The following is a 17,066-nucleotide window of genomic DNA, read 5'->3' on the forward strand; positions in this document are numbered from 1 at the left end:
CTCGTCTTGGAGTTGCTTTTTGCGAACATCTTAAGCGTGTTAGTTATTTAAATTGTAGCTTATGGAAGAAGGTACTTATACTTGCCGGGCCAGCTCGTAATGCCGCTACTGTGAATGCCTTCCTTGCCATTTGAAACAAAAATTATCAGGGACGACCAATTTGGTCAGTTTTGAGGCCAGAAAGTAGAGGGTCATGTGGATTTTCTAAAGAGCTTGGATTTGAAGGATGGACTAACATTGAGAGATGTGAAATTTGGTGGGAGTTAGTTTGTGTAAACGTATAGTGACCCCTGTTAGGGCCCTTTATCTGTTAAAAGTTAGCGTGTAAGAGAGCTTGATTAATTAGTAACAAAGTATGAAACAGTATATTTTCCCAGTGTGAGAAGTTGTAGCCTCATTTTTCATGGCTGTTTTGGCCCCCAGATCTCACCATGAATCCATATAGTATAGTATCGTGCAGATTGAGACACTGTGTAGATTTTCTTTATGGCCAATAAAAATTTTGCATTAGTTTACCTGGCAGTTCTTTTTCCTTATTTAATGGACAAAAATTGTAATTGGCGGAGGGTATTAAAGGTGTTGTGTTCTCACCTGAACGACTGCTTTGTGGTTATCTCAAATTGCAATGGATTACAGGTGATTAGTTTAAAGAAAGGCCTGGGAGAACCTGGTAGGAAGTGCTGAGATGTGATAAGTTAATACAAATTGAAGGAAAATGGTGAGTTAGGGGTGGTGAGGATGGAGGAATAGGGTAAGGATCCACTTCGTAAGGATAAACGTTAATGAAAAGAATAAACGTGTATTTTGAAATATTAAAGTTATATTTTTACCACTCTAACACAACTGTTTCACTTTTGTTATCATTCTCTTGTTCACAAGTGGAAAAATAAGTAGAACGAATTCTAGGAATGCACATAGTATAGAAGAAAACCTTACTTTCTAGGTCAATTCTCAGCAGCATTCACAAGTCGTAAGGGTTTTTTTTTCCTTTGACCGTGTGTTTTCATTTGCAGAGTGCAGACCACTGGTGCCAGAAAAATGCATAGACTTACCACTTATTCACTGCATGTTTGAAGAACACATACTGTATGCAAGTTTTTTATGTGTGGCATTGGAAATATAAAGATCAGACTACATTCATCTTCAGAAAGCTTTTGGTGTAGTAGAATAGAGACATCTAAACAGACGATTCTAGAACAATAGGAAGGAGAGTGAGAGAAGACATTATGGTGGGTATCATTTTCATCAGGGGACACTGAACCTATCCAGGGAAGGTTAGGGAAGGCTCCCTGAAGGAGGTGATGATATTGAGCCCAGGCTGTAAGGTTAAGTAGTTGAAGAGAGAAAATAAGGACGGTCCTGATGGAGGCACTTAGAGATTGTTAGAATTGAAATGAACCTTGGAGATCCTGTCTAGTTTTTCAAATAAAGCGGTAGGTGAGATGAGTCTCTGAAAGGTGTAGTGACTTGTCAGGTTCATTCAATTAGTGATAAATATATGGCTTGAGGGTATTTTTTCTTTTGAAGAATGACTTTTTTGTGTGTTTGTTTGATAGCTTTGGATGTAGCTTGTTGCTTAACTCTACCCTACCATTTAGATTGAATTGGTCGAGGCCAATGAATAATTTCATAGTTAAAGAGCATGGTTTATTGTTTAATAGCCTTCTTATCCTATAAATGTTATCATAACCCCATAACTGCAGTTCTAAATATTGATTAGGGATTTGACAACATTTTCTGAAGAATAAAAATGTATAATAGAATCTGGCTTTTGGAGTACTCTACACATCACCCAAAATGCTTTCAGTTGAACTGTCATGAATTGCATAATTTAGGAAATTTACAAGTCATTTGAGCTTAGTCATGATATCTTCTGTTGAAGTTATAGCTGGGGTATATAAGTGTCACTGATTTCAAAAGAGTTTTCTCTGTGTTACTTTTAATAAAAGAATATAGTGGGTGGAAGGAAAAAAAATGTAGGTCACAGATGAGGGATGAAAATTTGCATCTGAAACATATTTGAAATGTACCTTTGGTAATTGGCATGGGGATTCTCCACATTGCAGTGCTCATTTCTCATTATTGACTGCATCATTTTGCTCAATATTTTGACATCTGACTTCCTCTTTTGATGTTAATTTTGCTTACAGGCTGGATTCTTTTGAAACTAAAACACTTACCCACCCCACCTGCTTCAACAGAAATTTAACGCAGTTCTCCTTTGTACTAACTAGTCAGAGAGAGAAACTGTATTTCTAGAGTAGAACAAAGAGAAGAGTTAAGCAGAAAGCCATGGTGGGGAAACTGGAGAATTCCATTTGGCCTTCATGGGGTTTTCCAGAACATTAAGTGTGAGTGTCCTTCAAGGCCAAGTGTGGTTGAATTTTAGATCCTTCACCATTTTGTATTTGTGAGAGATGGTGAGTGTTTTCAGTTGGAAGTATACTTTGAGGGAAGTCAGAAAAAGATGGGTAGGGAGGGAGGGACAGGAAGAGGCTTCACAGAGGTTGGGAGGTGAAATGAAGTGCTTTTTCACATATCCCTTAACTTAGTCCTAAAATGAACCAAGGAGATGGGTATCTCCCTCCGCACATACCTCCTTTTCTTTTTTTCTCTCTTTTAATAAGAGTTGTAGGCTTTGACAAGTCTCATCTGTTGCCCTGGTTTCACTTACCATTTGACTGTTTGGGTAACTACCAAATATGTGTCTCTGACCTAGACTTGTTCTCTGAAGCTCCACTCTCATGTATCCACCTCAGTGTTCACAGGTACCTCAAACATATGTCCAAAATTACTTACCTCTTTGATTAGAAGAATGTGTATAGGAGACAAGGTTTAATCTAGGAAAAGGCAGCAGCACTGGAAATTGTGGAAGTAATCTCATTGCTTAACCCGAATTTGCATCCATTGCAGCTGCAGAGCCTTATGGATCAATCCAGGGTTCTTTGGAGGTTCCCTTGGGCTGTGCTCACTTTCATTTTTGGCTCAGAGTTTCCATGTGACTGGTCTTGCTGGAGAGTCTTGGCCCAGGTTTAGTCCCAGCCCAGGTGAAGGGCTCTTGATAAGGAAGTATTTGAGGCAGCTCACCCTCCAGCTTCCCTAACTGGTATAAACCCATAAAATTAGGTTTTTAGTTCCCAGGTTCTGGGGTCCACTGCCTAGCAAACAGCACTGTTCTTTTCTTATCCCTTAGTCCCAAGGAGGGATTCACCCATGCTTAGGGCTTGTTGCAGAGTGACCCGACCAGGCCTCTCCCTTGTCCTGCGTATTTTGGGGAGTATTGAAGAGCAGTCAAGTCTCATGTGTCTTCTGCACAAGCAGAATAAACACTTGACGGCAGCCCTGGCTTTATGTTTTCCACTTCTGACACCAGAAGTGGGTGCATGACACTGTGTCATTTTGGGGGAACTCTTCATACTCTGTGCAGCAGAGCCGTGGAGAGTGGGCAGAGTGCTACAGGGATTCTGCATGACAATTGCAAGTTGAATTCCAGGAAGATGCAATTTATTGCAAAAAAAAAAAAGAGAAATTAAGTAAAAAGTTCACAAGTGTTCCCAGACTCTTCTAACACCTCATTATTTAAAAATCAGTTTTATCTTAAGAACTTGCCTTGGCTTGATGAATGAAGTAAGGGAATATTTTGTGTCGTTGTACCAAAAGTCAGTGGCCATACAAGCATATCATGGAGACAGAACAATTCAGGTATGAGAGAAGGGTAGAGTAAGAAGGTTTATCAGATCTATAGGCCACTCCATATCTGTATCCAGAAAGCCGGTTTGTTGCAGGCCTGAAGGTCCAGCTTCCTCTTTTATTCTTTTTTTTTTAAAAGGGAACTTTATTTTACTTATTTATTTATTTTTGGCTGTGTTGGGTCTTCGTTGCTGCATAGGCTTTCTCTCGCTGTGGCGAGCGGGGGCTACTCTTCGTTGTGGTGTGTGGGCTTCTCATTGCAGTGGCTTCCCTTGTTGCAGCACGGGCTGCAGGCGTGCGGGTTTCAGTAGTTGTGGCTCGCAGGCTCAGTAGTTGTGGTGCACAGGCTTAGTTGTTCCATGGCATGTGTGATCTTCCCGGACCAGGGCGCGAACCCGTGTCCCTTGCATTGGCGGGCAGATTCTTAACCACTGCGCCACCAGGGAAGCCCTCTGTTTATTCTTTGAGAACATAAAAAAAGGAACAAAGTATCAGCTGCTTTTTAACCACTGATCTTGATTTTGAAAATCATAGAATAACAGATTTACTCTTTCCCTGCTTAAAATCATTACGTGATTTATCAGTGACATAACTGCAAACATATGATGACTTAATGCAAAAAAGTTCTATGTAAATGAATAATTGCAAACTGTATATAAAGGAACAAGATACGGTGTAGAACTTCAGAATCTTTCAGCATCCACTTGTCCCCTTATATCAACCTACTAAAAAAAAAACCAAAATTCAACCGGGTAAATCTGAAGATCTAATTGGCTTTATTAGGCGATTTATGAATTGGGGCAGCATCCCTTCTAGCAACTAGAAGGGGCCTCAGAGGGTTTGTACCAAATGGAAGGTTTTTATAGGAGTAAGGGTGGGGCAAGGGATCTGTTAGCAAAAGAAAAGAAAAGGATTGTTTTTAGGCTAGGACATCATCTTTTTGGGGGGAAGGAAACTGGCAAGGATTTTATCATATGGATAACCTCTTCTTCCTCTGGGGGATGGAGGGGGCCCCTATGACAGATTACCTCATTAGTAGACAATTCCAAACTTGTTGGTTAAGATTACTTTTCTGGTGAAGGTCGAAACTACAGTTAGGTATTCAACCTAGGTTTGGTATCGTGGGCTTTAGCAAAAGTGGGCTTATGGTTTTTCTCTTCAACACATCCCTCCCCCAAACCTCCTCTTAGTTGTGTATTTTTTTAAATCTCAGTGAATGTGGTGCCACTGTCTACCCAGGTATCCAAGCCAGAAACCTGGGGGTCTTTTAGTGATCTCCACCTGGATTGCTCAGCAGCTTACTAGCTGATTTCCCAGACTCCAGTTTTGTCCTCCTCTAGCCCGTTCTGCACACTGCAGTTGTTGTTGAACCCAAGCTCATGTGCCTGACGCACAGTGAGGCCCAACAGATGGAAATGTCCGAGTTTGGAGCAGAAAAAGGTTTATTGATTGGGAGGGCAGAGATGGAGAAGATGGGAGATGTAGGCTTGTCTCAGATCCATCTTCCTGGCTGGACATGGTTTTTAAAGGCAACGTTTGGGGTGAGGGTTGCAGGGAGCATGACTTTCTTCTGATTCTTTGGTGGTGAAGTAACAGGGTGGTTTTTCATGAGTCTTAATCATCAACTTTCTGGTTCCAACCAGTCTGGGTTCTGTGTGCTTGTGGTCAGCTTGTAGTCACTATCCTCCACTTGGGAGGAGCGGGCTGTCTTAGTTCCTGCAGAACAACTCAAAGATTTGTGTCAGATTGTTCTGGATATCCCTGGAGGAGGAACTAGGACTCTCTATTGTTTCTTGACCGTTTTCCCTTTGTTTCAGCCTTCCATCACTTCTCTAATTAGTAATTGCTTGAATCTGCTCTTTGGAACTCGGGGAAGGTCTGAGAGACTAAAGCCTTTTCTACAAACCAGAAACGGGACAGAAGGGCTTTTGTAGGGACTTCCCTGGTGGACCAGTGGTTAAGAATCCGCCTTCCAATGCTGGGGACATGGGTTTGAGCCCTGGTCCGGGAAGATCCCACATGCTGCAGAGCAGCTAAGCCCGTGCACCACAACTACTCAGCCTGTGCTCTAGAGCCCACGGGCCACAACTACTGAGCCTGTGAGCCACAACTACTGAAGCCCGTGCGCCTAGAGCTCGTGCTCCACAGCAAGAGAAGCCACAGCAATGAGAAGCCCGCGCAGCGCAATGAAGAGTAGCCCCCGCTCGCTGCAACTAGAGAAAGCCCGTGCGCAGCAACGAAGACCCAACGCAGCCAAAATAAATAAATTTATTAAAAAAAAAAGTTTTTTTTATCTGGGAGGGCCCTGAAGGGTCCTGCTTGGTTTCAGTCCTGCCTTTTATGTGATACTCTTCAATCCTGAGGGCAACAGAGTCAGGTCAAGAAAGAGAATAAAGTTTCAGATAGAGAGGCTAATCACAAACTTGGCAGGGGAACTTGGTTTTAGGGTCATTTGGTTTCACAGTCACGATGAAATTTCTAATTTATAGCTGTTGCCCTTATCCAAAGTCAAAAATCCTTTGTTTAGTTCCACGACCCTCCATGACCAGACCTTTGCCTGCCTCTGCAGCCTCACACCTCTTCATGTCCGCGGTGCCGTTCTGCACTCCAGCCTCACTGACTTGCTTTCAATTCTTTGAGTGTATTGTGTTCTGTATTTCTTGTGGACCTCAGCACAGGTATGCCGTCTACTTAGAACCCTGTCCTTTCTTTTCGTTCTCTTGGCTGCTTCCTCATCCTTTCGGTCTTAACTTCAGTGCTGTTTCCCTGGGAAAAGCATCCTTGGCTTGCCAGACAGGGGTCATGCTCCTGCTGTGTTCTGTAAATTCCATTTCCTCTCCCTTGGTTTGTGACATACTTTATAATGATTTTTTGTGTGATGCTCTTTCCCCCAAAGTCGCAGTATTGGAAATGTATCTCTCCTTCTCTCCATTAATATCCCTAGTGCTTGGAAGGTAGGAGGTTTTCAATAACTTTTTGTTGAATAAATGAATAGGTGGGGTCTGGTGGAAAGGGGAAAATATGTGCAGAATGTGTTTGCAAGAAAGGAGGGATGGGAGTGGGGGTGGAAGAGATTAAAAAAGCAGTGAGTAAGGGTAGGGTCCCTAAGGAGGACCAGACAGAGGAGGCCCAGTGAGGGAAACTAACACGTGGCAGAGAAGAGCAGAGAGCTTTGGGGAGGGGATCCTAAATAATACAGTACTCTAGCCTGACCTTTTGAATAGTGTCTGTTTTCTAATATGTGTTTGTAGCAGCCGAAATGAGAAAAGCTCAGTTGTTTAGGATGATCGCTGGAGCAACTTGTAGGAAGCAAGGAAAGTGTCCTCATTGTAGAGCATGCTGGGCAGCCACTGTGGCGTTTCTAAACAGGAGAATATGACCATACACTGAGCTGATAAGGAAGGTAGTTTTTGTAGCATTGTCTAGTATAAACTGTCATAAACTCTACTGTAAGAAGTTTAGTGGTTTATACTTAAGATTTTTGGATATGGATAGGGGGGAAATATAAATTCTGTTGAAAAAGCTATAGAAAATTGGATTACCGATGGTTGGAATTTTGGAAGTAAAGTGCAGTGAAATACCGAGCATCTGAGAGGTTACCTGCAAGAGCAGGAGCTCAGGGTGTTGGACAAAGAGAGAGCATTTACCACACTGTTTGTAATGGCTCCCGGAAGTCCAATTTGAGACCTCTCGTTATTAAAAGGAGTAAATTACAATTGAAACATATTAAGTATTTTAAAGTGCTTTAGCAAGCTGCATTTAAAAAGTGCTTATTATAGAAAAATACCTAAGGATAACCAAAGATGTTACTATCTTGCTCTTATTTTTTTTCTAGCCCTATTTGTATACATAGTTAAGGTCATGCAGTATGAACAGTTTTTAAAATCTACCTTTGTTTATTTAATATTATAAGTGTTTCCTCATGTTCTTAAAACCTGTTGTTAACAGCATTTTAAATGATTGCAGTTTTTTTTTTTATGGTCATTTGGAAATGCTATAACTTCTCTATTTGCCAGGTATTAATTTACTGCGTTTCCAGTTTTCTTAAAACTAATACAAGGCTGAACAGTGAACATCTTTGTGCTTAAAGGTCTTTTTCTTCACTTTATTTCCTTAGTTTAGCCTAGTTCAGTGGTTCTCAAACTGGAGTAGTGTGCATCAACATCACCTGGAAGGAATGTTAAACACAGATGGCTGGGCTCTGCACCTGGAATTTCCCATTGAGGGGGACCGGGATGGGAAACAAGTTCCCAGGCGGTGACTGCTTGTAGCGAGCACTCTTTGAGAACAGCTGGCCTCTATTGTTGACAGTGAAACTATAGAATTGAGGTTAAGTTTCTCAGTGGCAGTGATTATGATCTTGAATGAAAGTGAGTCTGTGTACCAGCCTGTATCAGGGAAGTCGAAGAGCTAAAGGATTGTATCAGCGTTGAGAATTTGAGCAAACGAGTGCTGTTTTGTGCAAGGTTCTGTGCCAGGTGTTGTGAGGTAAGAATACTGTGATTTTAAAACAGCTCATTTTTGGCCATTTTACAGTCTATTTGTGAGATAAGACAAATACAACTAAAAAATGCCAGAAAAAAAGGTGTAAACAAAAAGCTTCAGAATTCAGAGGGAGGCATGCTCATGTTTGATTGACATGTCAAAATGTAGGAGGCCAAGAAGTGGAAGGTGCAGGAAGAGGTAGGCTATTTTTAAGCAGTTTCAAAAGTTGAAATCAATAAAGCTTGGGGTTTTCAGCCAGACAGGCCCCAGTTCAAACCCTAGTACTGTGCTTCGTTAGCTTTGTGATACTATTCTCTCCGAGTCTGTTTCTTCATTTGTAAAATGGGGAAAATACCCCAAGGTGTTTGTGTAGATAACATAGAACACCTAGTATGGTGTCTTGTGGGAAACAAAACACTCAAAAATTGTTGAATAAATGATAAGCTGCTTGAAGATTTTTCATTGGTGCCTCGAAGCATTGTAATTAGCAAGGCCAAATCACCAATAAACATCCATTGGCATAAAAGAGATTGATGCCTTCTGAAACAGCTTTCCTCTGGATTAAAATTAAAAGGAAATTTTTGTTAACAGAAAATGGGTGGTACCCAGCAAGTGTGAAATTTGCTACCACTTTAATCTTATCTTGAGTTAGAGCCTTGAGTGGACTTTGATTAAATTGCTTTAACCATATAGTAGTGTGTCTCTTCACATTGGCTAGAGTATTGTGTGACAGTGGGGCATTTTTCCTTCTTTGACCACTCTGTATAAATTGGCCTTTCCCACTGCCTCTCTGCTGTCCTGTTTTCACACCATGGCACTGACGTGGATTTTCTTTTGCATTGTCCGTCTCTCCCACTAAAATGAGTGCTGCTTTAGGCAAGGACTTGGCTGTGTTGAGTGCTGTATCTCAGTACTTAGACCAGGGCCTGGCACACAGCAGTGAATGAACGGATGAAAGAGCCAATTGAGGCTATTCAGGGGAAGAGGACGGAGAAAAGTATTGGGTGGATTCTTTCTTTTAAAAATGGTTTTGTGAGCATATTTAACTGCAGTAGCAACACACTTGTATTTTAAGCTCCTGCTGCTATATTTTGAGGACATTCTAAGTCCAGTGGAATGATTTTGAATACCATTGCTTCTCCAGTGATATTTGTTGAGAGAAAAGGAAAGCATCAGCTCAAATATTTTTAGACAGTTTTTACAGAGACTTAAGTCACCAAAATTGTCTTCCAAAAATCCTCCTGATTGTGGGAGAGACAGCTGAGTTGCTGTTGATAAAGAGTGACTTATGGGGGTAGCATATACTCTATAGTGTTTTCTCTTGCTCTATACCAAAGAAAAACTTATTTGTGCTTGTTCTATCTTTGGGGCAGTCCATCTTTGCTTTTCCTGGGTTCCAAGTCAGCCTGGTAAAATAATTAATGTTTTTCTTTTCCTAGGGATTGGCTTGGTCTTACCACTTATACTTCCTGCTGTCTGGTGGATTGATATTCTGCTGTGTCTGTTGAGGGCAACAATGATAGGGATATTACCACTTCTTTGCTCTCTAATTTGGAATATGTGGTTTTTCTATAAAAGATTTTCTGTAAAAGATTTACTTTCCCAGTTTGGTTTCCTCAGGCCATTAATACATTTGTTGCTCTTTTGTTACTGTACATCAGCTGATAAGGAATTGATGTAGCCCAAGTGGGCAGTGGGCAGGTCAAGTTGGCAGGCTTGATCTTAAAAATTCTAACCATACAAGCCAGAAATGCCTTGAATTTAGAAGTTAGTTCACTGCATACTGTGATACTCTCTGAGATATCAAAATTATTAGCATCTAATATGAACATGGACTCATGTTCACATTTCCCTGATGGTCACAGATATCTTTCCACAACTGATTTGCTTGGCCTAGGATCCAAAATGGCTCACACACTGGCTTGCTTGCTGTATTCTTAAGTCCTTCTGTCTCCACCTCCCTTCTTTCTCTTGCCATTTGTTTCCTGGAGAAATTGGGTCATTTGTTTTGCAGAAATGGAACATTTTGGGTGTGGCTGATTACTTCCTAAAGTTGTTATTTAATTTGGCAACCTCTAATCCCTTTTTGTCTTAAAAACTGGTGTGTATGTGTGTGTGTGTGTGTGTGTGTGTATGTGTATGTGTGTTTGGTAAGAGTATTTTGTAGGTCGTGCTGGGGCATTACATCAGGAAGAGTTTGTTGTCTGACTCTCATGTTAATGATATTACAATTGATTAGTAGGTTTAGGTGTTAATAACCTTTTTACCTTTATTTCAGAAAAGCTTGATTCTTTGCTCTCAGACTACGATATCCTCTCTTTATCCAATATCCAACAGCACTCTGTAAGAAAAAGGGATCTACAGGCTTCAACACACTTAGAAACACTACTAATTTTTTCAGCCTTGAAAAGGTAATTTGAATTATTCATAGAATAATGTTGGGGCAATGAGGAACTTGGTTTGGTAAAAGCAGAAAAATTGGAGTGTCTAATTAAATCTTAGAAAGTTACATTTTAAAGATTTGTAATATAATTATAGTCTGTCATGATTCTTATAATAGTGTATTGCTTATTCTAAAATTCATATAATGACTATTTTTTAAAAAGTAGATGTGTATTCCAAAGGAATTAATGATGGTATATTTATTTATTTTTTGGAATTCTAACAAAGAATTTTAATTAATTGAATGATTATAATACTTTTGTGCTACTTTAGAATTGTCCACCTTATACTAAGTACTGTCTTAATTTTATATATGAAGACACTGAGGTTTAGAGATAAAGGATTTGTTTAGGACTCCACAGCCTAGTGGTGAGCTGGGTCTCTTTCCACATTGAATTGCTCTTATGTCATAGCACAAACTGATAGATGTGGTCTATTTGGGCATTAATTTTAATATCTCATGTTTTGCAGATGTAAATGTGTTAGATAATAACAGGCCTCTTTCTAAAGTGTTTTTAGGGAGCTTTACTAATATCAAATAACAAACATTGGGAACATATAAATGGGCTTTTTCTTTACACATAGGGTAGGCCTTCTCCAACACATATATAAAAGTAATATATGCACCTGATTTAAAAAACAAACTACAGAGGGACTTCCCTGGTGGCCCAGTGGTTAAGACTCCATGCTTCCACTGCAGGGGGCACAGGTTTGATCCCTGGTCAGGGAACTAAGATCCCGCATGCTGTGTGGCGTGGCAAAAAACAAAACAAAACTATAGAGGGTGTGAGAAGTTTTTACTTCCCAGACCCAGAAAGTTTCCTGTATAAACTTCCAAAAGATTTTAATGCATATTTTTTGCATATAGATCTATATATATGTAGGTGATATAGATAACATAGATTTACCTCATTTTTAACAGCTGCATAAATTTTCCTGTTGCGTAAAATTATGACAGTTTGTTGAGTAGTACCGTACAGATGGATACTGTTTAATCAAAGTGATTTTTTTTCCTGTAACAAACAGTGCTCCAGTGAATATCTTTATACATTTACCATATCTAGGTATTTTTATAGGATACATTCTTAAAAGGTGAATTACTGTACTGGATCAAGGGTATACATATTATAAATGTTTATTGATGTTGACATGTTTCCTCCTAAAGACATTAGACCAATTTATTCTTCTGGCAACAGTGTGTGAGTTTACCTCTTTCTTGTTATCCTTTTGCCAATACTAGGTTTTATCAGCCTTTGACTTTTCTTGCTCTGAAAGGGGATGGCACCTCACAAATGTTTTGATTTTAATTTTGTGTAAAGTTGATCATCTTTTCATGTGTTTATAAGTTATTTTTCTGTCTGCCTTTTCGTATCTGTTTACCATTTTTCTATTGGGTTTATCCTTTGGGTTACTGAATTGTAGTAGTGCTTGGTGTTAAGGAAATGAATCCATCATCACATGTGTTACTGATATTTTATGCAAATATTTTTACTATATCTTTTTATTTTTCCTAGTTATTGCCATCATCCTTAGATTATTTTTGTTTTTGTTTTTGTTTTTTGCGGTACGCGGGCCTCTCACTGTTGTGGCCTTTACCATTGCGGAGCACAGGCTCCGGACGCGCAGGCTCAGCGGCCGTGGCTCACGGGCCCAGCCGCTCCGTGGCACGAACCCGTGTCCCCTGCATCGGCAGGCGGACTCTCAACCACTGAGCCACCGGGGAAGATTATTTTTGAATGATTTCTTTTTGTTGGATTTTATGTCAAGATATTGCAGTATAGGTTATCTAGCTTCACCTATAGCAAATTTGAGCAGAGTGGTGATATTAATAATAGCTATAGTTTATCAGGTATTTACTTCAGTAGGCACTTTACATATATTATCTCTAATTCTCACCATACTTTGCGTAGAAGTCTTTGTTACTCCCTTTTTGAAGGCAAAGAAAAACTGAAGCTCAGAGAGGTTAGGTAAGTTGCCCAAAGTCACTCAACTAGAAAGTGGAAGTTAAAGGATTTGAACACAAGTCTGACTTCCAAAACTTGTGTTATTTCTGCTATGCTGATGAAGAGTTTGACAAAGGAGTGGAGACGCAGCAGCAAGAAATGAGTAGGAGCAAAGGAGGACGGGAGAAGACTTTAAAATGATATGAACTCAAAGTTTAGTTTTCTGGGTTTCTTTTGAAGTTAGACTTGAGGTAGCCTGTAGAATCCTTACTCTAGGGTCAGACACTGCCATAGCCTAACATACTTCTCTTTCGTGTTTCATAGATGCCATTGATTCATTAAGGAAATGTTAAACAACATCTCCTTATCTTCCCTCTGTGTAAGGAAGCAGAGAAATTTATAATTTAAATTTTCATCTTAAATGTTTAACAGGAAATGTATCTAACAATATATGAGAACTTTGTACCGGGTACTTTAAAGTAGTTTATTTCATTTAACCCTCAAAACTCTTCAGTTAGTAGTTGGTATTACTTCCACTTATAGATGAAGATAAATTAGGTTCAGAAGTTAAGGCCGAGATCAAACAGCAAGTCGGTGGTGGAGGTGGGATTTGAGTCAGGTATGTCAGAATCCAAAGCCCATACCCTTTCTTTTCTGTTATACTGTGTTATTGAAGCTTAAAAGAAAAAAAAAATGGGATACTTGAAATGATCAAATTGTAGAGGGCTGAACTGCCTATATGAAGCCACTCATTATTTGATGGTGATGGTAAATGAGATGTTCTGTTTTTAGATGGTAGATGAAAGCAAAATAATTTAAGATCATAACATTAAATTTTGATGTGATTATTAATGGTTGAAAAAGCATGGAAACACTGAGAGATTGTATGATGAGTTAAAGAGTAATCTTATGGGGAAAAAAAACTTTGAAATTTACCCAGAAGTTATAGTCCCTCTTTTTTATAAATCAAGAAATAGTATTACTATTAAAGTAATGAGGGCGGTGGCGGCGGAGGCCGGAGGCTCCCGGCTCGCTGGCCCCGGAGCAGAGCGGAGGATGCAGCAGCCGCAGGGGCAGCCGCAGTCGCAGGGGCAGCCGCAGGGGCAGCAGCCGGGGGGCCAGGGAGTGGCACCGGGGGCCGGGCCAGGGAGTGGCACCGGGGGCCGGACCAGGGGGTGGGTCCGGGGCGGGGGCCCTGCCCGAGTCCACCTTTCACTGCGGCCACGAGCGCTTCCGCCTTGCCAGCGCCTGCCTGGACGAGCTGAGCTGCGAGCTCCTGCTGGCTGGGGCCGGAGGGGCCGAGGTGAGGGGGCCGCGCCTGAACCGCATCTCCCCCCACGGGGGTCAGTGCCTGGGGATCCCGTCTGCATCCACTGCAACATCATGGAGTCGTAGCCTGCTGTGCCCCCATCTGGTCAGTGGAGTCCGATGACCCTAACTTGGCTGCTGATCACTATGAAATGAAAGAAGAAGAGCCAGCTGAGGGCAAGAAGTCTGAAGATGACGGCATCGGAAAAGAAGACTTGGCCATACCAGAGAAAATTAAAAAGAACCTGAGGCAAGATTACTTAAATGGTGCGCTGTCTGTCTCCGTGCAGGCTACTGACCGGCTGATGAAGGAGCTCAGGGATATATACCCATCACAGAGTTTCAGAGGTGGAAACTATGCAGTCGAACTCGTGAATGACAGTCTGTATGATTGGAATGTCAGACTCCTCAAAGCTGACCAGGACAGCACTTTGCACAACGATCTCCAGATCCTCAAAGAGAAAAAAGGAGCTGACTTCATTCTACTTAACTTTTCTTTTAAAGATAACTTTCCCTTTGAGGCGCCGTTTGTCAGGGTTGTGTCTCCAGTCCTCTCCTGGGGGTATGTTCTGGGCGGAGGTGCCATCTGCATGGAACTTCTCACCAAGCAGGGCTGGAGCAGTGAATAGAGTCAGTGATCATGCAGATCAGTGCCACACTGGTGAAGGGAAAAGCACGAGTGCAGTTTGGAGCCAGCAAATCTCAATACAGCCTGACAAGAGCACAGCAGTCCTACAAGTCCTTGGTGCAGATCCATGAAGAAAACGGCTAGTACACACCCCTGAAGGAAGATGGCTAACCCGGGAGTGCCATCCCCTTCCTCCTTCCCTAGGCACCACTGGACCAATTACCTTTGAATGCTGTATTTGGATCTCACGCTGCCTCTGTGGTTCCCTCCCTCATTTTTCCTGGACGTAATAGCTCTGCCTATTGCAGGACAATGATGGCTATTCTAAATGCTAAGAAAAAAAAAAAAAAAAAACCACAGAACTGTTTCAAGTACTCAAGACTGACTTACAGACCAACCACCTGGCTGGAGCCCTTGCTAGCAGGCATTCTTAAAAGAAACTTTTGAGCCTCCTTATATTGCTGGAAACTCAGCTGTGCTCCAGCCTAGAGCCTCCTTACCTATGCTTTGGTAAGGATTTTTAATTTATTTTCTCTTATTTCATGTACACTGCTTTTTTGGGTTACAGTGTATGATGGGTGTATATGAAAAAAAAATGTATCTTTGGGAAAACAATTACAGTTTGTTAATTTAAAAAAAATAATACAAATATTGTTTTAATACTATTTTGATAATGTTATAATTTTTTTGGAAAAAGTTATACCTATTATATATCACTTACATGTGGAATCTAAAAATTAGTACAAGTGAACTCACTTGCAAAACAGAAACAGACTCACAGATGTAGAAAACAAACTTATGGTTACCAAAGGGGAAGGGGGTGGATAAATTGGGATTATGGGATTTACAGAATGCACACTACTGTATATAAAATAAAAGATTTATGTGTATCACAGGGAACTATATTCAATATCTTATAATAAACTATAATGGAAAAGAATAGGGAAAAAAATATAGATGTATACATATATATATAGATATATAACTGAATCACTTTGCTGTGTACCTGAAACTAACACAATATTGTAAATAAACTATACTTCAATAAAAAAAGAAAAGAAATATACACAGGAACCTAGGAAGAGATGAATTCCCAGGCCTCAGGAGAAACAGAAACTGGAGGGTGTTTATGCCCCTTTGACCTGGTGGTCCACTGTGAAAATGACTGCTGTAGACTGTGTGTATCCCCACAAATGCATCTGTTGAAATCTTAACCCCCAATGCAATGGTGTTAGGAGGCGGGGCCTCTGGGAGGTGATTAGGTCATGAGGGTGAAACCCTCATGAATGAGATTAGTGCCTTTTTAAAAGAGGCCGCAGGGACTTGCCTGGTGGTCCAGTGGTTAAGATTCCACACTTCTACTGCAGGGGGCGTGGGTTCGATCCCCAGTCAGGGAGCTAAGATCCCATATGCCATGTGGCCAAAAAATAAAATAAAACATGAAATAAAAGAGGCCCCAGAGAACTCCTTCATCCCTTCTGCCATGTGAGGACACAGTGAGAAGGTAGCTGTCTCTGAACCAGGAAGTGGGTTCTCACCAGACACTGAATCTGCCAGCACCCTGATCCTGGCCTTCCCAGCCTCCAGAACCACGAGAAATGAAATTCTGTTGTTACAAAACAAACAAGCAAACAAAAAGTGAAATATCTCAAAATATTTGAAGAGGGCTAGAACTGATAAAGAAATGAAAGTGGGGACTTCCCTGGTGTTACAGTGGTTAAGAATCCGTCTGCCAGTGCAAGGGACATGGGTTCGAGCCCTGGTCTGGGGAGATCCCACATGCCGCAGAGCAATTAAGCCCGAGCACCACAACTGCTGAGCCTGCGCTCTAGAGCCCGCGAGCCGCAACTACTGAAGCCCGCGTGCGCCTAGAGCCCATGCTCTGCAACAAGAGAAGCCACCGCAATGAGAAGCCTGTGCTCTGCAATGAAGAGTAGCCCCAGCTCGCCACAGCTAGAGAAAGCCTGCGTGCAGCAATGCAGACCCAATGTAGCCACAAAGAAAGAGGGAGGAAGGAAGGAGAGAGATATATACCCAGCTAAATGGACCATTAAAAATAGATATGATGGGGACTTACCTGGTGGTCCAGTGGTTCAGAATCCACCTTCCATTTCAGGGGACGCAGGTTTGATCCCTGGTCGGGGAACTAAGATCCCATATGCTGCAGGGCAACTGAGCCTGCGCGCCGCAACTACTGAGCCTGCGTGCTGCAACTAAGACCCAACGCAGCCAAAAATAAATAAAACACTATAAAAAAAATAGATACAAGGTACAGACTTCCAGTTATAACATACATGTTATGAGGATGTAATAATGTATAGCATGGTGACTATAGTTAATAATACTGTACTACGTATTTGAAAGTTAGACCTTAAAAGAGTAGATCTTAAAAGTTCTCATCACGAGAAAAAAAACTATGTGCGGTGATGGATGTTAACTAGACTTATTGTGGTGATCATTTTACAGTATATACCCCAGAAAAAGATACGAAAATAATGCTAATTCAGACTGATTAACACCAGTTTGTAGTCACTGTAAATCCTTGAAAGTCAGAAAGATAAATTGCTAAA

At 41.1% G+C, this 17,066-nt stretch overlaps 1 protein-coding gene and 1 pseudogene across 2 annotated transcripts in view; both read left to right on the forward strand.

The window, feature by feature from the left end:
* ADAM17 (ADAM metallopeptidase domain 17) overlaps positions 1 to 17,066 on the forward strand; it is a 52,381-nt gene that overhangs the window by 786 nt on the left and 34,529 nt on the right. Inside the window, exon 2 of one of the 2 annotated variants that reach the window (XM_022554172.3) lies at positions 10,454 to 10,586. In XM_022554172.3, the coding sequence (XP_022409880.1) occupies positions 10,454 to 10,586 (133 nt within the window). Of the gene's footprint in view, positions 1 to 10,453; positions 10,587 to 13,755; positions 15,007 to 17,066 lie in introns of those variants that run through there. The other variant, XM_022554173.3, reaches the window with a different exon arrangement.
* On the forward strand, positions 13,554 to 14,667 carry LOC111164497 (ubiquitin-conjugating enzyme E2 Q1 pseudogene; annotated as a pseudogene).

Source organism: Delphinapterus leucas, chromosome 13 (assembly GCF_059928025.1).
Source record: "Delphinapterus leucas isolate spDelLeu-1000000601 "Yukka" chromosome 13, BTC_Dleu_Yukka2, whole genome shotgun sequence".
NCBI classification, from domain to species: domain Eukaryota; kingdom Metazoa; phylum Chordata; class Mammalia; order Artiodactyla; family Monodontidae; genus Delphinapterus; species Delphinapterus leucas.